Source organism: Pelobates fuscus, chromosome 5 (assembly GCF_036172605.1).
Source record: "Pelobates fuscus isolate aPelFus1 chromosome 5, aPelFus1.pri, whole genome shotgun sequence".
NCBI lineage: Eukaryota > Metazoa > Chordata > Amphibia > Anura > Pelobatidae > Pelobates > Pelobates fuscus.
In genome coordinates, this window is record NC_086321.1 from 378594344 (window position 1) to 378617632 (window position 23289).

At 46.0% G+C, this 23289-nt stretch overlaps 1 protein-coding gene across 1 annotated transcript; it reads right to left on the reverse strand.

Moving 5' to 3' along the window:
• Window positions 1-11368: 11368 nt before the first annotated feature.
• Window positions 11369-22944, reverse strand: LOC134610464 (BTB/POZ domain-containing protein 17). Its single transcript, XM_063453430.1, has 3 exons — window positions 22777-22944; window positions 13845-14121; window positions 11369-13175 (listed from the first exon to the last, which is right to left on the reverse strand). Exons 1-3 carry the CDS (start codon window positions 22865-22867, stop codon window positions 12095-12097), a joined length of 1449 nt encoding a protein of 482 aa, XP_063309500.1. The 5' UTR covers window positions 22868-22944; the 3' UTR covers window positions 11369-12094.
• Window positions 22945-23289: the final 345 nt, after the last annotated feature.

The window sequence follows — 23289 nt, forward strand, 5'->3', positions numbered from 1 at the left end:
ACAACCCAAGTATTGATCAAAAAGAATCACTGACTGCATCTCCGTGTGACAAATGTTTCCATGAAAGGATTTTATACCAGGTTAAAAGAAGAGTCACTTTGATAAAGTTTTGGATGATGTTTACGTATAAGTAATGGTAGTTTCCTGTTTGACTCTGTATTGAATTCCTGGTGATAATCAAGAACACTCCGTCCATTTTTCCTCTGCCTTTTGTGTTTTTTGTCTTCCTAATTTGATCCAAGTACTGATTTTCTAAATTCACAGCTGCACTTTTCATCAACACAACGTGCAATAAATACGTTTATAGTTGTATAGGGATTTGTGTTTGTTGGATTCTTTTTTTTTCTTCTCTGGGTATTCCTGTTCATCCAGGTTCTTATCCTGTGATATCAATGCTAGCCGGCCACCAAGATGCTGGTTGTTGTATTAAACAGAATTGCATAACACATATTCAAGCGATTTGAGCCTATCCTGAGCGGCTCTGGCCCATGTGAGTGGGATCACTGTGTATTTGTAACACCATAGATAGTGCTATAATATAAGTTACTACAATATTGCACTATATGAGTTTCCTGTTTCAGATTTGTATATTGGGATATACTGCCTATATACTGTATACGGTGTTAACCCCTAGGGGTACGTTTGTATTATATGAAGCGCTCCAATTACACACTAGGGGTGACTTATTGATTAATTTTATTTTTTTTCACTTCTGTGTGCTTTGCTTTCACATATACTTCTATAGGAAGGAGAGTTCCTATATCTATGTTGTAGCTGCTGACACAGTATCTCTTCTGTTCAATATTTAAAAGCGCCTATTTCAGCACACTTACCTACTATTTTGTGTACATAACCCATGAGGGCCTGGCACTGGCCGCCTTGGGTATATTTTTGGGTGCCGTATTTGACAGTAAAATCCTTGTATTAATCTAAGACTATTATTCAGCTTTAAAATGATGCTCAATGTTTCCGCTTGTTAGTAAATTCCCCCTTTTTAAGAAACCCTAGCATTAGGAGTACAAACACTCTGCTAACGCTATAGTGTTCTTCTGCCTTTTTCTAGATTCAGGGATCCCCTAAATGCAATTTTTTCCCAACGTCAAGATTTACCCCATGCATCCACCAGTCTCCTCGTTCAATCCAATGCTTCTTATTGGCTCCCAATTACTGATTTCTACTTCAGCGAACAAGAGAAGGAAAACGTACTGTGACTCCATAACTGCTACAGTGGGGCCTAGAGGTTCTGTTTGTGGTTTAATTTTTGTAAATTCTGGGATTTTTTTTCTTTATCAGTGTGAGTTTTTTTTTTTTTTTTACCATTCTTCTATTGCAAAATTAGCTCAGTGGCAGATGAATTATTCTGGGGATCAGCTGAGCGAGACCGTATTTTCTAAAAGCTGCAAAGCATCGCTCAGACAAGAGTGTAATAGGTTAGGGAACATTTGTCAGTATTTTCTGATATCTCCTAGGACTAAATCACCTATTTTTGTTCCTATAATGCGTCCGTGAAAACTATGTAATATTGTGTGAACTTTGAGTAAACTATGTATTGAAAAAGGAAAAAAAAAGCAGCAGGTGTTTGTGAGACTTTACTAAGAATATCTTTAGCTTAAGCAGACGTAGTCTGTGTGTAGAATGATTCTACAGTAAACTGTGGACGTCTCCAATATAGTCACCACAGTTCTCTGACCCCGACGCACTTCGCTGGAAACTATTTTATGTTGTTGAGTGACATCTGGGCACATGTACACTTATATTAATCATTGCAGACTAATTAAAATATATTGCCATTAGTCTTGGCTGGGATAAAATCTGAATATGGAATTTAGATTGGGATATATATGAGCGGTGTCACTATGAGCAATTCGAAATTATTTTGTATTCTGAATATATGACGATATTCTGATCGGAAATGTCCTAGTTAAGATCTAATATATTAATTAAATGCTTCAGGTAGCACACATCTGTCTGGTAGGCAACTGTGATCAAGGACCTGCGAGGGAGGGCAGACATTTCCCCAACCGGCTTATTTTCACTTACCTATTCTGGTGCCAGGAGAATGGGAAGGGGGGGGAGGGGGAGAATAGGTGAATTGTTAGTGTAGGACTCGGCAAGAGGTTTTTCTTACTGGGTAGGAGAGCTTACAATTTAATGAACGTTGGAGTGAAACTAAAAACCTCCTGTTGTTTAAATGTGCATAGGCAGAAGGCACTGGTAACCTCTACTTTATTTATCTGCTGTTTGCTTTCTGCTGGTTTTATTAATAATACTCCGTTAATTGAGAAATCATAACGTTTTCATTGACGAAGGTGCATCAGACGCACCGAAACGCGCGTCGTTTTGTTTACTTTTTCACATTTATGGTAGCACTAGTTGTTTGATTTGTTTATTTTTTAAGCACTGTTTTACTTGCTTTGAAGGGAGTTTAGCTGCAGACAGTCCGTTTGTTTTTCCTCCTTCTTTTCCATGTAGGGACAGCATAGAACACCCTTGAAGGTGTTTCTCTTAGGAGTTACAGCGATATAAGCTCTCTTTCTTTATTCTCCTTTGTTACAGGCTGTCTTGCTTTATTGGGGGATTTTCCCTCTCACTATACAGCATTAAGGACAGCTTAGTACACCCTTGAAGGTGTTCAATATAGGAGTCATATAGTTATTTCCTTAGGCTCTCCATTTAGGAGTAAGCAAGTGGAGCTTTTTGTATCTCTGGGGATTTACCCACTACATTTTTTTCTAAGGCTGCAGTTTACCCCTTCATTGCCTAGTGGTATATAGTATCTATAGAATATTGATATATTGTATTGAGTCCTATCAATTACATTCCATTTAAAGTGTTCTCTCTCTTTCTCAATTTACTAATAAAGTTATTTTCATTTATATTGAGCCACTTTGTGGATTTTGAATTCATACCCTATATCACGCTATATATCAGTGGACTTATTTTGTGGTCCTAAATGGTTCAGTGCCTTTTGGTGTAGTCACTACATATATTATTATTCTATTAATTGTATTTAAAACAGCTTAGAATCCCTCTCTTGTTATTGAGACTCAAATTTTTCTTCAATACTTCAAACCGGGTACAAGCCCTTAATTGGTGGATCTGGAACCACCACTCTGACCTCTGTGTGTTTCAAATTTCTCACATTAGTGTGAGCAGTTGACACACTTTTATTGTTTCTCTTTAAAGAACGAATGGCCTAACAATATTGATAACAAATATCCAAAATACCCGTACGGTGATGATTCTACGTCCCGTGATACTTCCACTGACAATGAAGCAGCAGCAGTACACACATCGGTCTCTGAAACGGCTACAGACGTTTCCTCTGTAAAGGTAGTGACCCAACATAAGTATTGGGTATGATGCCCAGTGAACTAGATTATTCTAAATATTTTCAAGGGAAGATAAGAAGAAGACTGGATCTTTGTGAACATTAATTGTATGAAGTAATCATTAAATTATTTATATTGTAATAATGTTGGGGTCCCCAAAACCCAAGCCACCCCACTAAAATGAAGTCTGTACCTATCCCACCACACCCTAAAAATAGTTAGGAGGGTGTTGTCAATAAATCTAAAATCTGTAACGTTTTCTTTCTTCTAAATCTTCTGCTCTTCAGCCCCAAAAGAGGGCAATTAAAAATCTATAATAACTGATGCCACTAATTAAAATAAAACAGGCCCTATCGAATAAAAAAATAAAAATAAAAATGTGGCGCAATAAAAAATAATCCATGTTGACCCATGGAGGGCTCACCGCAGTATGAACCCTGATACCTGTGATAGCTATCGCAAAGCGTATTGCAATATGACCAAGAGCTCTCTGATTGGTTGGTTAGTAAGCCAAACAATCAGAGCGCTCTGACAGCCAAGTCTCAAAAGAATTGAGAAGACTCGAGATTTGACTGTAAGATCGCTCTGATGGTGTTAAAATAGAAGAACTGTCCTGTTAGGTTACAGTGCTTCCTACACAGGGGAGAGGTGATAGCAGACATGTATCAAAGCAGTGTTATAGAGAATGGAAAATAAACTCAAATAGAACTTATCGGCTCTTATCAGACTGCCAGAGGGTAGTGGAACATGTTGAAAAAATAATGTGAGCTTTTATAAAATGCAAAAACTGGTTCAGTCACCATGGAGATAATTATACGCATACATATATACAAATCAAGCACGGGCAGTGTTTTAAGGTACCAGGTGGTTCCTTTCCTTTTCGCTGATCACCAGCAGATATTTGGCTTTGCCGTCTGGTGCTCTGAAAAGGCAGTAACAAAACAAAAAAAAAAAAAAATCAGAGAACCAAAGGTACTTTGCAACAAAAATTCTCTAACAAACGAAACATTTTTACCGTCCATCCATTGGCTGCTACAGGGCCTAGCCATATTTTCAAACAATTAAAACCAACCTAAAATACAGGAAATTAAAAGAGTTAAAATAAATGCCAAAAAAACTAAAATAATTTAGTAAACAACCCCCCACTCTATATTTCCTGTGATTACGGTAATGTACTGTCAATTTATTTTGCAAAGTGATTTTAATAAAAGGATGTTCTAGAAATATACCATGGGGAAATGTTTTAATATATCCCCATTAATTATATACAGTTGCTACAATACTGGGTCTATCCACTGAACAGTGAATGAAATGTATTGAATGAATCCAAAATAAGGGGGGTCTATAGATGCAGCAATTATTGCAAACTGCTGTAACGATAAAGAACAAATGTAAGTAATAACGAAACACAGATACTATAGGCTGTCATGGGGATTTGAATATTAAAAAACTGTTAAGGATTTACATTTATTGAAATAAGAATTAAAATAAAAAGTATGCCACTACCCTTCCCGTGATAAATATTAATAATCATAAAATGGGACAACCTGCATTCTCCTTGTGGATCCATCCATGGATTTTATAAAAGTTTGGGTTAACAAGTTATAGTTATAAAGAAACAAAATAATATACTTACATTTCGAAAGCACAAATGTTGAAAACACGTGAAAACAGCTCCTCGGTGCCAACTGTCTCAGCAGTGACTAGTGTCCACTCTAAACTGTGGCTACTGGTACCCAGTGTTACAGTGTTAGTCCAGGCCAGGGTACGGGAGCAGGTACCCAGTGTTAGTCACGGTCAGGGTACGGGAGCAGGTACCCAGTGTTAGTCCTGGCCAGGGTACGGGAGCAGGTACCCAGTGTTAGTCACGGTCAGGGTATGGGAGCAGGTACCCAATGTTAGTCCTGGCCATGGTACGGGGGCAGGAACCCAGTGTTAGTCCTGGCCAGGGTACGGGAGCAGGTACCCAGTGTTAGTCACGGTCAGGGTACGGGAGCAGGTACCCAGTGCTAGTCACGGTAAGGGTACGGGAGCAGGTACCCAGTGTTAGTCACAGTTAGGATATGGGAGCAGGTACCCAGTGTTAGTCACAGTCACGGGAGCAGGTACCCAGTGTTGGTCACAGGCACGGGAGCAGGTACCCAGTGTTGGTCACAGTCAGGGTACGGGAGCATGTACCCTGGGTTAGTCACGGTCAGGGTACGGAAGCAGGTACCTAGTGTTAGTCACGGTCAGGGTACGGGAGCAGGTACCTAGTGTTAGTCACGGTTAGGATATGGGAGCAGGTACCCAGTGTTAGTCACGGTTAGGATATGGGAGCAGGTACCCAGTGTTAGTCACGGTTAGGATATGGGAGCAGGTACCCAGGGTTAGTCACAGTCAGGGTACGGGAGCAGGTACCCAGTGTTAGTCACGGTCAGGGTACGGGAGCAGGTACCTAGTGTAAGTCACGGTCAGGGTACGGAAGCAGGTACCTAGTGTTAGTCACGGTCAGGGTACGGGAGCAGGTACCCAGTGTTAGTCACGGTTAGGATATGGGAGCAGGTACCCAGTGTTAGTCACGGTTAGGATATGGGAGCAGGTACCCAGGGTTAGTCACAGTCAGGGTACGGGAGCAGGTACCCAGTGTTAGTCACGGTCAGGGTACGGGAGCAGGTACCTAGTGTAAGTCACGGTCAGGGTACGGGAGCAGGTACCTAGTGTAAGTCACGGTTAGGATATGGGAGCAGGTACCCAGTGTTAGTCCAGGCCAGGGTACGGGAGCAGGTACCCAGTGTTAGTCACGGTCAGGGTACGGGAGCAGGTACCCAGTGTTAGTCCTGGCCAGGGTACGGGAGCAGGTACCCAGTGTTAGTCACGGTCAGGGTATGGGAGCAGGTACCCAATGTTAGTCCTGGCCAGGGTACGGGGGCAGGAACCCAGTGTTAGTCCTGGCCAGGGTACGGGAGCAGGTACCCAGTGTTAGTCACGGTCAGGGTACGGGAGCAGGTACCCAGTGCTAGTCACGGTAAGGGTACGGGAGCAGGTACCCAGTGTTAGTCACAGTTAGGATATGGGAGCAGGTACCCAGTGTTAGTCACAGTCAGGGTACAGGAGCAGGTACCCAGTGTTAGTACTGGCCAGGGCACGGGAGCAGGTACCCAGTGTTGGTCACAGTCAGAGTACGGGAGCATGTACCCTGGGTTAGTCACGGTCAGGGTACGGAAGCAGGTACCTAGTGTTAGTCACGGTCAGGGTACGGGAGCAGGTACCCAGTGTTAGTCACGGTTAGGATATGGGAGCAGGTACCCAGTGTTAGTCACGGTTAGGATATGGGAGCAGGTACCCAGTGTTAGTCACGGTTAGGATATGGGAGCAGGTACCCAGTGTTAGTACTGGCCAGGGCACGGGAGCAGGTACCCAGTGTTGGTCACAGTCAGAGTACGGGAGCATGTACCCTGGGTTAGTCACGGTCAGGGTACGGAAGCAGGTACCTAGTGTTAGTCACGGTTAGGATATGGGAGCAGGTACCCAGTGTTAGTCACGGTTAGGATATGGGAGCAGGTACCCAGTGTTAGTCACGGTTAGGATATGGGAGCAGGTACCCAGTGTTAGTCACGGTTAGGATATGGGAGCAGGTACCCAGGGTTAGTCACAGTCAGGGTACGGGAGCAGGTACCCAGTGTTAGTCACGGTCAGGGTACGGGAGCAGGTACCTAGTGTAAGTCACGGTCAGGGTACGGAAGCAGGTACCTAGTGTTAGTCACGGTCAGGGTACGGGAGCAGGTACCCAGTGTTAGTCACGGTTAGGATATGGGAGCAGGTACCCAGTGTTAGTCACGGTTAGGATATGGGAGCAGGTACCCAGGGTTAGTCACAGTCAGGGTACGGGAGCAGGTACCCAGTGTTAGTCACGGTCAGGGTACGGGAGCAGGTACCTAGTGTAAGTCACGGTCAGGGTACGGGAGCAGGTACCTAGTGTAAGTCACGGTTAGGATATGGGAGCAGGTACCCAGTGTTAGTCAGGGTACGGGAGCAGGTACCTAGTGTTAGTCACGGTCAGGGTACGGGGGCAGGTACCCAGTGTTAGTCACGGTCAGGGTACGGGAGCAGGTACCCAGTGTTAGTCACGGTCAGGGTACGGGAGCAGGTACCTAGTGTTAGTCACGGTCAGGGTACGGGGGCAGGAACCCAGTGTTAGTCCTGGCCAGGGTACGGGAGCAGGTACCCAGTGTTAGTCACGGTCAGGGTACGGGAGCAGGTACCCAGGGTTAGTCACGGTCAGGGTACGGGAGCAGGTACCCAGTGTAAGTCACGGTCAGGGTACGGGAGCAGGTACCTAGTGTTAGTCACGGTCAGGGTACGGGAGCAGGTACCCAGTGTTAGTCACGGTCAGGGTATGGGAGCAGGTACCCAGTGTTAGTCACGGTCAGGGTATGGGAGCAGGTACCCAGTGTTAGTCACGGTCAGGGTATGGGAGCAGGTACCCAGTGTAAGTCACGGTCAGGGTACGGGAGCAGGTACCCAGTGTTAGTCACAGTTAGGTTATGGGGGGTCACTCATCCTCAAGCAGTCCTTCAGGGCACACAAGGGGAGTCTGAGAGGCTTATATCAGTGCAGGCATAGAGTAACAGAGTCTAACAGAGGCAGGGGGTCACACAGACAGTATGGCAAAAACCAGTGCAGGTCGACAGTGGGAGACAGAGCCCAAAGGCAATTATTCTAGGAATAGTCCACAAAAACAGCCTAAAACCTGATAAGGGGAGAAAAGGACCCAAGGATCCTGAGTGAGGAGAGACCACTGTGGGAATAAATGGGCTACCAGTCAGCAATAGGCATTAGAAAATAAGGTGGGTTGGTTACCTGCAGCAGTTCAGCCCCTGAGTGACGGAGACCCACGTCCTCTGATAGATCCTCTGTTTGTGAAGAGTTGTCTGTGGGGACAGGTGTAACCCGAGTTCCAACGGGATAGGCCAAGGGTACCCCCGAGCAGTCCTACGCTCTCACTCCTGGCGAATACCACCTGCATGCTATGAACTTACCTGTCTCGGGAATAGGCTGAACGACATGAATAAAACACCCGATGGCCTGGGGCTTTTACCACAGATCCCTGGCAGGATTCAGAGAGCAGCATGTTCAGCTGTGCTGAATAAGGCCCTGGGGAGCTAAGCGGACAAGGGCACGTGTAGGAGTGTGGGGATAGATGCATGGGATTGGTTGGGAAAGAGTCTGTGTGTGGGATTATGTTCTGTGTAAATTAGTGTGGGGGAGGTCTTACCTCAGTGCCACTTGGGATTCGGGCCAGAAAACAGCTTCCCTCCCGCTCGCCCTATTAGTATATTTTTACACAGCTAGCGGGGGTATGTCCTTGCCAATTGAGTTTGAGGTTACGTTTAAGTATATGAAATGAGATGAACAAGTTTTTAAGGTCTCAACCTCCCCTGCTTCAAAGGTTTAACATTAGGTTGCCTGAGGTCTCGTGCCCATCGAGCGTGGATAAGGTCGGCTGATGGCGGGCATTGGAAAGATATGATTTTTATGACGAGGGGGGAGGTGAGAGGGAGTGGTGATTAGGAACCACTCTATGTTTATTGGCAAGGACGATTGGGTCACTGTATAACACTATGGGTGGAGTTATATATGTAAGTACCCTTTTCTAGCTCAAGCAACAACCCTATGTGCCCCCCTCCCTCCAGCGGGATGCTACAGTCATATTTCTCCCCAAATGTTCCCCACTTCTACTCAGGTTAACGTCATAGAACTTGTAACCTTTACGTGATGAGCACATGTTTAGTCTGATTTCACATAATAATCTTAATCCTAATAGTCTAGACAGCCTACCCTAGTGTAATACTGAGACATAATGCCAATCTAGATGCATATTCATAGCCTGTCACCTAGCCTGTGATATATACCTAACTATATAATAGCTCAATATTACCAGCTTGTTAAGACTAAATGAATAACTCGTCTGTCTTATCTCTTAGCGGACACATTGGTACCACTCTTACTAAACCTACATTAAAGGACCACTCTAGGCACCCAGATCACTTCAGCTTAATGAAGTGGTCTGGGTGCCAGGTCCAGCTAGGGTTAACCCATTTTTTTAGCCCTCAAATCCTCTAGTGGCTGTCTCATTGACAGCCGCTAGAGGCGCTTGCGTGCTTCTCACTGTGAAAATCACAGTGAGAGCACGCAAGCGTCCATAGGAAAGCATTGATAATGCTTTCCTATGAGACCGGCTGAATGCGCACGCAGCTCTTGCCGCGCATGCGCATTCAGACGAAAGGGAGGAGAGGAGGAGGATCGGAGGAGAAGAGCTCCCCGCCTGGCGCTGGAGAAAGGCAAGTTTTAACCCCTTTCCTCTCCCCAGAGCCCGGCGGGAGGGGGTCCCTGAGGGTGGGGGCACCCTCAGGGCCCTATAGTGCCAGGAAAACGAGTATGTTTTCCTGGCACTATAGTGGTCCTTTAATACATAAAATATGCACTGTTACAATATGCCAAACAACTGACCATTACGCTTGCAATCGCTGTTGTGGCATTGCTTGATGCTTTGTACATTTCCTGCACAATAAAATAAAGAATTATAAACAAATTTAAGAGATTCAAAAAAGAATGCTTTGGGGTTGGTTTTACAATTTTTTTCATACATTCCTAAAGAATCACTTTAAAGCCCTCTTTAAAAAAACAAAAAGCACAATGAATTATGAGGTAAAATGTAAAACGTAACTTTTATTGGTATTCTATCCCAAAATATAATTAGAGATTTATAGTGAACAAAGTTCAAAAGGCAAACAGTAACAATATTATTAACCGTTGTTATAGGGAAAAAAAATCTATCGTTTCTAATACTAATTAATAAAAGCCATCTGTTGGTAAACTATTTAAGTCATTCTCATTTAGCACAGCTATTCACCAATAATGTCTGAAAAGAAAAAAAAACAGACGACAAATGTAGTTCTCGACTCAAACCCTAGGGGTCATCATAATCAATACTCAGTAATAATAGCACTCGGTTCAAAGTGATACAACGAGGGCAAAGGAATAGAGACAGTGTAATAATAACATTCTGACAATAGGGGGCAGCCTAGTACCCAGATCCCCTGGTTAATTAATAAAAGTCTAAATATGCAGGTACAAAATGAAGTGTTTAGTAAAGAGAACAGGGGAGAAAAATTCAAAGTTGAACAGTCTGCTCCGAACGGCCTCCTAACAGGTGCCTTTTATTAATTGTTTTAGACACTATAGATTCTATAACAGTGATTATTAATATTAATATCTTTGCCTTTAAACTTAATTCACTATGAATCTCTAATGATATTGTTTAGGATACACTACCAATAAAAGTAACGCTTTTAGATTTGACCACATTATTCATTGTGCTCTTCTGTCCCACTGTATATTCTAAGTCCAACCATAAACCTGTGTGTGCAATGAGTCTTCAAACAGGTTTCTTAGAAATCCCAATATCGCTGGATTCTAGGAGTCCTCATTTATGTTCCAAGCATATATATTTCCAGAAACCTGTGTGGGGTGTAATAACAATGGGTTAGATAGATAGATGTGACAGACAGACGGACAGACAGAATACAAGTGAACAAAGGCAAATTACTAAAGAAAACAAGAGTCATTCTACAAAATTACTGAAAACATGCTTGTAGGCAGACATTGTTACCACGGCCTGATCATTATCTCAGGTTAATTTGACAAGGGCCAAGTTACGTACATGATATTAGTAGCCCATTCTTCATGTGTAATGTAAAATCTAGCAAAATAAATTCTGCAAAACACCTTCGTTAGACTCTTCCCAATGTTTATTTGGTTACCCTCAGGCAGTTATTCTGTAGGAAACAGTTTGTAGTTATGGGCAGCTGCTTGAGGTTCTATGAATATGACGTTCTGGTCCAAATATTGAAGGACCCTTCACAACCCAAGGCTCACCTACCTATACAGGGCTCAGAGGAATCCAACTGATTTGGAGAAAAAGAGGTCAGAAAACAAAAACATTAGAACACAAAGACTGTTTTATTTACAGTTAGATGCTTACAATGTAAGATATTCCTTTCTTGATATTCTCCCAAATCATGTCTTTTGTCCAGCTGTTCTCCCTTATTTTCTTCCACTCAACTGTTCTGAGTCCCTCTATCCCCACTTGATCCAGTTGTAGTAGTTTTTTGCATTTCTATTATAGACTAATATTAATGCTACAAGGTTGTGTGTTCTACGTTTTATTTTATTTCTTCTTTCTCTTTTTAATGTTTTGTCTAAACCTATTTTGGACACTCCGTACAGTTCCGGGGCAGGCTGTGAAAACGTGAGAATTGCATACTTTGTCTACACTGAACACATACAAAATTTAAAAACATACACACAGTGGGCGAAACAAACAGTGCTCTATGGAATTACATGGGCTGAAGGGTTAAGAGTTTGGAAAGTAAGGAAACCTTGAGCAGATAACTGATTCGATTTCTAAAAAATATATAGTTTATATGTTACACAATAAACAACTCAACAAATGTTTCGTAAATCAGTTCTGTGTTCTTGTTGTATGGGGTGGGGTGTTTTTTGTCCCTAAAAGTGGCTGTAATTAAGTTTTTGTGGTTAGATGGTGTCTCTGAGTTATGCTACTTTGCTGTGTGAAGAGTTCTCTGGTACTTCTGGCCAAGATAGAATGATTGCAGAGATCAACGTGTTTCAAATGTTGCTCTGGTCACAATACATTTCAGATTCTTTATGGATCCATTCAAAATACTTTTATTGGTTTTTTTTCATACATCAGCATCTCACTTTGCTTTAATTAAAGAGTGGTAGATTGGTTTAATGATGATGTGCAGATGCAGGGAGTTGTCTATCAGATATTCTGAAGTCCGTTTCTGAAGGTCAGCATGTACTAAGAAGTCAGACACTTCATCTGTACTTTGGTGGACGTTGTAGACATGCTTCACAAACACCTTGCCCTGCTGTCTCCTAACACCAACCAAGACAGTCTTCTGGAAGGTGACCCCTGCAAATTCCAGGCCACTCATTGCTGAGGTCACCACCAGCCGAGGTTTCCCTTCATCTAGACGATTGGATTGAGAGGCACCAGACACAGACTCTGAGTAGACAGGGCGCAAGCTGACGGGAAGCCAGCGTGGAGAAAAAAGAGCATTCCACGTGATTTTCTTAGTAGAGTCGTGGTTGCTGGGCCCGAGCTGGGTCTGAAAACTAAGGCTTCTGTCATCCCTGGCAGGATTGTTAATGATCCACTGTGACCCCCATGAGGAAGACAGATAATTCCGAGGCACAAACATGCTGCAGTTAACATCAAAATATTTGGCAAAGTGCAGTGGGGAAGCTGAGTGGAACTGGAAGGCCTGGAACAAGAGATCTTGCACAGAGCTGTGATAAGTAGCCAACACCGTGGACTGTTTCTGAATCTGAAAAAGTTGACTTGGAGAGATCATGGCATATCGGATAGACCGCAGAACCTTGTCAATAATGGGTACATCAGGATTGTTCTTGCTGATCCATTCCTCTACTGCACTAAATAACTCTATTTCATTCTGCAGTACCAGATCAGAGCGCTGGAGTAGAGACACCATGAGGTCATCACTCACAGTCACCCACTCACTGCTACTTATAACGGTGGACAGGTTCCATGCCAAGAACTTCAGGCAACTCTCCTGCAGGCCCTCATCGCCCATCTTTAACGCATAGTGGTACCAGCTAACCACATGGCCTTGTGTTGACTCACTGGCCAGATGGGTTTTCATATATTCAGAGACTCCTCTCTGTAGGGCTGAGACGTGATATTTGCTGGCCAAACGGTGAAGAGGGACAGCTTGGTTCAAATGGACAGAAATCTCACCACAATAAAAGTACCTAAAAAAACAAAAACAAAATACGTGAAACAATCTCTCTCAATCTCAATTCTGCAAATTATTGTAAAAATATACATTGCACATATCAGTAGGACTCGTGTTCTGATCTATGAAGGAAATAGAAAACGTTCCTATCCATCAGGCTAATCATCAGTGAACTTTTACTCCGTCACGGCTGGAATGGCAAACATTAGCCACCACAGCCATGTGTTAGCCCCAAAATTTACTCACCATGTAGATTTCACAGTATTTATTAACAGACTGTAGGGTGTGATCTATTAATAAAGATGTATACAGTGTACGCGTTCGATGTTGCCTATTATTTAATTAATTTAAAGAACACATTACAGAATGTGTTGCTGGACCCATTGATAAGTTATTTTCTGGGAATTGTCTCTTTATGTCTTTTCTCTCTGTAACATCTGTTCCACTTGTCATCTCAGTGTCCGAACTGTCACCAAAGCAAAGACAGGCCTGACACCCATAATCTAGGACTCTGTCACGAAATTGTCCACTCTGCTTGGGCAGGTGTCAAACACGCTGTAGATTGCCCAGGTTACAGCAATGCAAAAGAACTCTGAGGACTAAGAAGTATCCCCTCCAAGATTTTTATTCTCAACACATGGAAGCAGTTATCACACATGACTTATATTTACTATTACATTATCACCTGAGGAATTTCTCAAATAAAACAGCGCAGTCTGCGGGCTCCTGTAATGTCAGCACGCTCTGGTTTAGCAGAAGCCCCTCGAAGATATCGCTCTGTAGGCTGAGGAGAAGCTGATGGGCGTGTATGATCTTCACCTCATCGGAGTTGGTGGTGTGGACCCTCAGGGTGGTGTCACTGGAGTTACCATTCTGTAGGAGCTCCTGCAGACGATGGATGAGCATGGAGGAATGATTGATTACAGCTCCAGAGGCTTCACTGCTCAGGTCTGACTTGTGAGCTGTAAAAGGAAAATTATAATATATTACAGGGGATTCAAAATCCTTTATGTGAAAATTATGGGGAACTTACCTCTACAAGAGAAGATGTATCCTGATATTTGTGTATTAAAAAGAGAAAGGTACGTATCCTGATGTCTGTTTATTAGGACAGTGGAAGGGGTACGTGTCCTGATGTCTGTGTATTAGGAGGAGGTGAGAGGTAGGTGTCCTGATGTCTGTGTATTAGGAGGAGGTGAGAGGTAGGTGTCCTGATGTCTGTGTATTAGGAGGAGGTGAGAGGTAGGTGTCCTGATGTCTGTGTATTAGGAGGAGGTGAGAGGTAGGTGTCCTGATGTCTGTGTATTAGGAGGAGGTGAGAGGTAGGTGTCCTGATGTCTGTGTATTAGGAGGTGAGAGGTATGTGTCCTGATGTCTGTGTATTAGGAGGGGGTGAGAGGTACGTGTCCTGATGTCTGTGTATTAGGAGGAGGTGAGAGGTACGTGTCCTGATGTCTGTGTATTAGGAGGTGAGAGGTAAGTGTCCTGATGTCTGTGTATTAGGAGGGGGTGAGAGGTACGTGCCCTGATGTCTGTGTATTAGGAGGAGGTGAGAGGTAGGTGTCCTGATGTCTGTGTATTAGGAGGAGGTGAGAGGTACGTGTCCTGATGTCTGTGTATTAGGAGGAGGTGAGAGGTAGGTGTCCTGATGTCTGTGTATTAGGAGGAGGTGCGACGTACGTGTCCTGATGTCTGTGTATTAGGAGGAGGTGAGAGGTAAGTGTCCTGATGTCTGTGTATTAGGAGGAGGTGAGAGGTAGGTGTCCTGATGTCTGTGTATTAGGAGGAGGTGAGAGGTAGGTGTCCTGATGTCTGTGTATTAGGAGGTGAGAGGTAAGTGTCCTGATGTCTGTGTATTAGGAGGAGGTGAGAGGTACGTGTCCTGATGTCTGTGTATTAGGAGGAGGTGAGAGGTACGTGTCCTGATGTCTGTGTATTAGGAGGAGGTGAGAGGTAGGTGTCCTGATGTCTGTGTATTAGGAGGAGGTGAGAGGTAGGTGTCCTGATGTCTGTGTATTAGGAGGAGGTGAGAGGTAGGTGTCCTGATGTCTGTGTATTAGGAGGAGGTGAGAGGTAGGTGTCCTGATGTCTGTGTATTAGGAGGAGGTGAGAGGTAGGTGTCCTGATGTCTATGTATTAGGAGGAGGTGAGAGGTAGGTGTCCTGATGTCTGTGTATTAGGAGGAGGTGAGAGGTAGGTGTCCTGATGTCTGTGTATTAGGAGGAGGTGAGAGGTAGGTGTCCTGATGTCTGTGTATTAGGAGGAGGTGAGAGGTAGGTGTCCTGGTGTCTGTGTATTAGGAGGAGGTGAGAGGTAGGTGTCCTGATGTCTGTGTATTAGGAGGAGGTGAGCGGTAGGTGTCCTGCTGTCTGTGTATTAGGAGGAGGTGAGAGGTACGTGTCCTGATGTCTGTGTATTAGGAGGGGGTGAGAGGTACGTGTCCTGATGTCTGTGTATTAGGAGGGGGTGAGAGGTACGTGTCCTGATGTCTGTGTATTAGGAGGTGAGAGGTACCTGTCCTGGCATGACGTGACTGTGTATTAGGAGGAGAAAGTTGGCATGGTGGTCGCTGTGTATTAGTAGGGGGTAAGTTGGCATGGCGGTGACTGTGTATTAGGAGGGGGTAATTGGCATGGCGGTCGCTGTGTATTAGGAGGGGTAAGTTGGCATGGTGGTCGCTGTGTATTAGGAGGGGGTAAGTTGGCAAGGTGGTCGCTGTGTATTAGGAGGGGGTAAGTTGACATGGTGGTGACTGTGTATTAGGAGGGGGTAAGTTGGCATGGAGGTCGCTGTGTATTAGAAGGGGGTAAGTTGGCATGGCAGTCACTGTGTATTAGGAGGGGGTAAGTTGGCATGGCGGTCGCTGTGTATTAGGAGGGGGTAAGTTGGCATGGCGGTCACTGTGTATTAGGAGGGGGTAAGTTGGCATGGCGGTCGCTGTGTATTAGGAGGGGGTAAGTTGGCATGGCGGTCGCTGTGTATTAGGAGGGTGTAAGTTGGCATGGCGGTCGCTGTGTATTAGGAGGGTGTAAGTTGGCATGGCGGTTGCTGTGTATTAGGAGGGGGTAAGTTGGCATGGCGGTGACTGTGTATTAGGAGGGGGTAAGTTGGCATGGCGGTCGCTGTGTATTAGGAGGGGGTAAGTTGGCATGGCGGTCGCTGTGTATTAGGAGGGGGTAAGTTGGCATGGAGGTGACTGTGTATTAGGAGGGGGTAAGTTGGCATGGGGGTCGCTGTGTATTAGGAGGGGGTAAGTTGGCATGGCGGTCACTGTGTATTAGGAGGGGGTAAGTTGGCATGGAGGTCGCTGTGTATTAGGAGGGGGTAAATTGGCATGGCGGTCGCTTTGTATTAGGAGGGGGTAAGTTGGCATGGCGGTAGCTGTGTATTAGGAGGGGGTACGTTGGCATGGTGGTCGCTGTGTATTAGGAGGGTGTAAGTTGGCATGGCGGTCGCTGTGTATTAGGAGGGGGTAAGTTGGCATGGCGGTCGCTGTGTATTAGGAGGGGGTAAGTTGGCATGGCGGTCGCTGTGTATTAGGAGGGGGTAAGTTGGCATGGCGGTCGCTGTGTATTAGGAGGGTGTAAGTTGGCATGGCGGTCGCTGTGTATTAGGAGGGTGTAAGTTGGCATGGCGGTCGCTGTGTATTAGGAGCGGGTAAGTTGGCATGGCGGTGACTGTGTATTAGGAGGGGGTAAGTTGGCATGGTGGTCGCTGTGTATTAGGAGGGGGTAAGTTGGCATGGCGGTCGCTGTGTATTAGGAGGGGTAAGTTGGCATGGCGGTCGCTGTGTATTAGGAGGGGGTAAGTTGACATGGAGGTGACTGTGTATTAGGAGGGGGTAAGTTGGCATGGCGGTCGCTGTGTATTAGGAGGGGGTAAGTTGGCATGGCGGTCGCTGTGTATTAGGAGGGGGTAAGTTGGCATGGACGTGACTGTGTATTAGGAGGGGGTAAGTTGGCATGGCGGTCGCTGTGTATTAGGAGGGGGTAAGTTGGCATGGCGGTCGCTGTGTATTAGGAGCGAGTAAGTTGGCATGGCGGTGACTGTGTATTAGGAGGGGGTAAGTTGGCATGGTGGTCGCTGTGTATTAGGAGGGGGTAAGTTGGCATGGCGGTCGCTGTGTATTAGGAGGGGGTAAGTTGGCATGGCGGTCGCTGTGTATTAGGAGGGGGTAAGTTGACATGGAGGTGACTGTGTATTAGGAGGGGGTAAGTTGGCATGGCGGTCGCTGTGTATTAGGAGGGGGTAAGTTGGCATGGCGGTCGCTGTGTATTAGGAGGGGGTAAGTTGGCATGGCGGTCACTGTGTATTAGGAGGGGGTAAGTTGGCATGGCGGTCGCTGTGTATTAGGAGGGGGTGTGTTGGCATGGCGGTCGCTGTGTATTAGGAGGGGGTAAGTTGGCATGGCGGTGACTGTGTATTAGGAGGGGGTAATTGGCATGGCGGTCGCTGTGTATTAGGAGGGGTAAGTTGGCATGGTGGTCGCTGTGTATTAGGAGGGGGTAAGTTGGCAAGGTGGTCGCTGTGTATTAGGAGGGGGTAAGTTGACATGGTGGTGACTGTGTATTAGGAGGGGGTAAGTTGGCATGGAGGTCGCTGTGTATTAGAAGGGGGTAAGTTGGCATGGCAGTCACTGTGTATTAGGAGGGGGTAAGTTGGCATGGCGGTCGCTGTGTATTAGGAGGGGGTAAGTTGGCATGGCGGTCACTGTGTATTAGGAGGGGGTAAGTTGGCATGGCGGTCGCTGTGTATTAGGAGGGGGTAAGTTGGCATGGCGGTCGCTGTGTATTAGGAGGGTGTAAGTTGGCATGGCGGTCGCTGTGTATTAGGAGGGTGTAAGTTGGCATGGCGGTTGCTGTGTATTAGGAGGGGGTAAGTTGGCATGGCGGTGACTGTGTATTAGGAGGGGGTAAGTTGGCATGGCGGTCGCTGTGTATTAGGAGGGGGTAAGTTGGCATGGCGGTCGCTGTGTATTAGGAGGGGGTAAGTTGGCATGGAGGTGACTGTGTATTAGGAGGGGGTAAGTTGGCATGGGGGTCGCTGTGTATTAGGAGGGGGTAAGTTGGCATGGCGGTCACTGTGTATTAGGAGGGGGTAAGTTGGCATGGAGGTCGCTGTGTATTAGGAGGGGGTAAATTGGCATGGCGGTCGCTTTGTATTAGGAGGGGGTAAGTTGGCATGGCGGTAGCTGTGTATTAGGAGGGGGTACGTTGGCATGGTGGTCGCTGTGTATTAGGAGGGTGTAAGTTGGCATGGCGGTCGCTGTGTATTAGGAGGGGGTAAGTTGGCATGGCGGTCGCTGTGTATTAGGAGGGGGTAAGTTGGCATGGCGGTCGCTGTGTATTAGGAGGGGGTAAGTTGGCATGGCGGTCGCTGTGTATTAGGAGGGTGTAAGTTGGCATGGCGGTCGCTGTGTATTAGGAGGGTGTAAGTTGGCATGGCGGTCGCTGTGTATTAGGAGCGGGTAAGTTGGCATGGCGGTGACTGTGTATTTGGAGGGGGTAAGTTGGCATGGTGGTCGCTGTGTATTAGGAGGGGGTAAGTTGGCATGGCGGTCGCTGTGTATTAGGAGGGGGTAAGTTGGCATGGCAGTCGCTGTGTATTAGGAGGGGGTAAGTTGACATGGAGGTGACTGTGTATTAGGAGGGGGTAAGTTGGCATGGCGGTCGCTGTGTATTAGGAGGGGGTAAGTTGGCATGGCGGTCGCTGTGTATTAGGAGGGGGTAAGTTGGCATGGAGGTGACTGTGTATTAGGAGGGGGTAAGTTGGCATGGCGGTCGCTGTGTATTAGGAGGGGGTAAGTTGGCATGGCGGTCGCTGTGTATTAGGAGCGGGTAAGTTGGCATGGCGGTGACTGTGTATTAGGAGGGGGTAAGTTGGCATGGTGGTCGCTGTGTATTAGGAGGGGGTAAGTTGGCATGGCGGTCGCTGTGTATTAGGAGGGGGTAAGTTGGCATGGCGGTCGCTGTGTATTAGGAGGGGGTAAGTTGACATGGAGGTGACTGTGTATTAGGAGGGGGTAAGTTGGCATGGCGGTCTCTGTGTATTAGGAGGGGGTAAGTTGGCATGGCGGTCGCTGTGTATTAGGAGGGGGTAAGTTGGCATGGCGGTCACTGTGTATTAGGGGGGGGTAAGTTGGCATGGCGGTCGCTGTGTATTAGGAGGGGGTGTTGGCATGGCGGTCGCTGTGTATTAGGAGGGGGTAAGTTGGCATGGCGGTCGCTGTGTATTAGGAGGGGGTAAGTTGGCAAGGCAGTCGCTGTGTATTAGGAGGGGGTAAGTTGGCAAGGCAGTCGCTGTGTATTAGGAGGGGGTAAGTTGGCATGGCGGTTGCTGTGTATTAGGAGGGGGTAAGTTGGCATGGCGGTGACTGTGTATTAGGAGGGGGTAAGTTGGCATGGCGGTCGCTGTGTATTAGGAGGGGGTAAGTTGGCATGGCGGTCTCTGTGTATTAGGAGGGGGTAAGTTGGCATGGAGGTGACTGTGTATTAGGAGGGGGTAAGTTGGCATGGCGGTCGCTGTGTATTAGGAGGGGGTAAGTTGGCATGGCGGTCGCTGTGTATTAGGAGGGGGTAAGTTGGCATGGCGGTCGCTGTTTATTAGGAGGGGGTAAGTTGGCATGGCGGTCGCTGTGTATTAGGAGAGGATAAGTTGGCATGGCGGTCGCTGTGTATTAGGAGGGGGTAAGTTGGCATGGCGGTCGCTGTGTATTAGGAGGGGGTAAGTTGGCATGGCGGTGACTGTGTATTAGGAGGGGGTAAGTTGGCATGGCGGTGACTGTGTATTAGGAGGGGGTAAGTTGGCATGGCGGTCGCTGTGTATTAGGAGGGGGTAAGTTGGCATGGCGGTCGCTGTGTATTAGGAGGGGGTGTGTTGGCTTGGCGGTCACTGTGTATTAGGAAGGGGTGTGTTGGCATGGCGGTCGCTGTGTATTAGGAGGGGGGGTGTTGGCTTGGCGGTCGCTGTGTATTAGGAGAGGGTGTGTTGGCATGGCGGTCACTGTGTATTAGGAGGGGGTAAGTTGGCATGGCGGTCACTGTGTATTAGGAGGGGGTGTGTTGGCATGGCGGTCGCTGTGTATTAGGAGGGGGTGTGTTGGCTTGGCAGTCGCTGTGTATTAGGAGGGGGTAAGTTGGCATGGCGGTCGCTATGTATTAGGAGAGGGTGTGTTGGCATGGCGGTCGCTGTGTATTAGGAGGGGGTAAGTTGGCATGGCGGTCGCTGTGTATTAGGAGGGGGTGTGTTGGCATGGCGGTCGCTGTGTATTAGGAGGGGGTAAGTTGGCATGGCGGTCACTGTGTATTAGGAGGGGGTAAGTTGGCATGGTGGTCGCTGTGTATTAGGAGGGGGTGTGTTGGCATGGCGGTTGCTGTGTATTGGGAGGGGGTAAGTTGGCATGGTGGTCGCTGTGTATTAGGAGGGGGTGTGTTGGCATGGCGGTCGCTGTGTATTAGGAGGGGGTAAGTTGGCATGGCGGTCGCTGTGTATTAGGAGGGGGTGTGTTGGCATGGCGGTCGCTGTGTATTAGGAGGGTGTAAGTTGGCATGGCGGTCGCTGTGTATTAGGAGGGGGTAAGTTGGCATGGCGGTCGCTGTGTATTAGGAGGGGGTAAGTTGGCATGGCGGTCGCTGTGTATTAGGAGGGGGTGTGTTGGCATGGCAGTCACTGTATTAGAAGGGGGTAAGTTGGCATGGTGGTCGCTGTGTATTAGGAGGGGGTGTGTTGGCATGGCGGTCACTGTATTGGGTATTAGCTGCAGGCGGTCTCAGTGCGGTTTCCCAGGGAATGAGCGCTCAGTATTTATCATTGTTCAGATCACATTATTTCCGGACAAACAGATCCCGTCCTTGGACCTTTCTCAGTCACAGTCTCATTTCCATCTGCTAAGTGACAGCACAAAGAGCCAGCTCTCAATGTCCGCTCAGTCACAGTCTGGCTTTGGGAGTCAACTGGCCGCTTCACAAAGACCCATTTAACATCTCTCACAGGACGCGCTGCAAATAAACCATTTAGTAACGCAATGGCGGTTCACTTCCCATTCTAAACCCTTTTATAGAGCTGAATGACACAATAAGAGCAGCCTCTCACATGTAACTAGTTTGTATCCACAAGGGAATGAAAGTAATGTTCATTGTGGGGCTTATTTGTTAAACAGTGAGTTACAGGCAATTAAAGAATGAATTCCAACATTTGGGTTAGAAATACGAAGATATCACTGATGGTCACGGATTGGCTATTTTAACCACAAATTGGCAACTGGGTTTTCAATTCACAATTATTCAAGTTTAATTATTAATCTATCAGCAAATAACAGATCCAGTTCATCAAATATTGAAATAAAATATTCAATAAAAATAAAATAAAAACATGGCTAATCTACCTGCACACACAGCTCCTCTGCATGCTGTTTGGCAGTTCATGAAAAGTGCTGGCATACAGTATGTGGCATTCATACGCTGCGGAGGGTAAATCAGTTAATTTATGAAGATTATATATTATAAATACAGCATACACGGCAGCAATATTCATGCCCTGTCCAACAATAAGAAGCTGTGATCTGTGTCCAGCAAACATTGTGCATTTAGAAAGCCTATTGGATGCTGGACAGATTCAAAGAAAAGGAAAGGGACTGATACATTGAAGGGTTAATGCACAGAAATTCTAACCAATGATGGAATGTGTGTTTCATTTTTAAAGAAACAAAACAGCAATTTATGGCAGATGTAAATAGTCCGATTGTTTTTTTCATTTTGACTGTTTACGTTTTACGAGTCACTTGTGAGCTTAGACGTCAGTTGCCATAACTCACAGTTGGTCTAAATGTGATTACTGTTACCATTTCCTATAAATTGGTTTATTCATTAAAACCAAATGGTTACGAGTTTTAAATCAAATTGTAAAATTCAGCCTAAGATATTCACGCTGTGAGTTGAGCTGAATTAATTATTTTTTTCAAACAGTTTTTGGCCTAAATTTTGCGATTTGGTTTTCATTTAGCTGCAGATCGCTGTTGGATTACATTTCCCCAAAGTGACGTGTAAGGGTTAACACGAGGCACAGGGGGTTTAACTGTATCTCTGATTCCAATGAATAATCCCAGCAGGATTCCATTGGACCATTCTATACTGTCACTAGACACGAATATAGAAAAGGCTGAAAAATCTGCAGTTTCCATGGTTATTGCTCAAGCTTTTTTTTAATCAAATTAATCTCTGGTACTCGGGAAGAGGTACACATAGCGCCACATTACCCCCAAATACTGCCCTCAAAAATAGTAAAATAAATCATATCACATTGCGAGCAAACAAACCAAACGAAATGAAGTTTATCAGATCCGCTTTTATATCATTTAATGCTGAACCTGATACAGTTTGTGAACTTTATCTTGTTTCCGATTCCTTCATTAACCATTTAACTGCTGGAAAAGTACGTTGTTAAAACCCATTGGCCCCCAGAATAGCAACGCAGACATTCACCGTCATTCGAACCACGAAGAGCAAAGAACTTGATTTGATCTGAACTTCTAGGAGGTGACGTAAAGGAAGAACAAAAAAATATATATATCTAAAAGCGAAATCCTAAATAAAACCTTCCAAACGCTGTACCCGTCTTACCTGCATCTGTGAGCGCCAACAGGTTTAACATAACCACTGCCTGTGCCAGGCTCCCAGCATTCCAGGTTCCCTGCGCCATCTCCCCCACCATCCCCTGTTCATGTCCTGGCGTCGATACGATCGCCTCTCTTTATATGTGACTCTGGTACTCTCGGACTGCCGCCACTCACCGATTGGTGCATCTGGGGCTCTGGCCGTTGCCGTGGGATACGGAGTCCCATGGTCAGCGTGTTTGGGAGCTTTATTCTCACACCCTGTGCCCAGATACAATGAAACCCACAGGCTGTTTAGAGATAAGCTAGAGGCTAATTCCTCCATGCCAAACAGAACCATCAAATGGCCAAGCAGACAAAGGGCTAGTAATACAGTGAATGGCTAATGCGTTAATCTGCCCAAGGTAGCCTTGACATAGCCCTCACAGATTAATGCATTTAATGTGAGCCAGTTGCACTAAACTGATGTATGTGAAACGTACACACTGTCCATCAGCCACGTACACAGAGCACACTGACA

Bases quoted from the DNA above. Each gene is read 5' to 3' on its own strand.
- LOC134610464 (XM_063453430.1), bottom strand. From the start codon at position 22,867: ATGGTGGGGGAGATGGCGCAGGGAACCTGGAATGCTGGGAGCCTGGCA. The intron at 14,122-22,776 runs GTAAGACGGGTA...TTCCTTTTACAG, and splicing joins GTTGGCGCTCACAGATGCAG to CTCACAAGTCAGACCTGAGC. The intron at 13,176-13,844 runs GTGATAATGTAA...TTGTTTTTTTAG, and splicing joins TTATTTGAGAAATTCCTCAG to GTACTTTTATTGTGGTGAGA.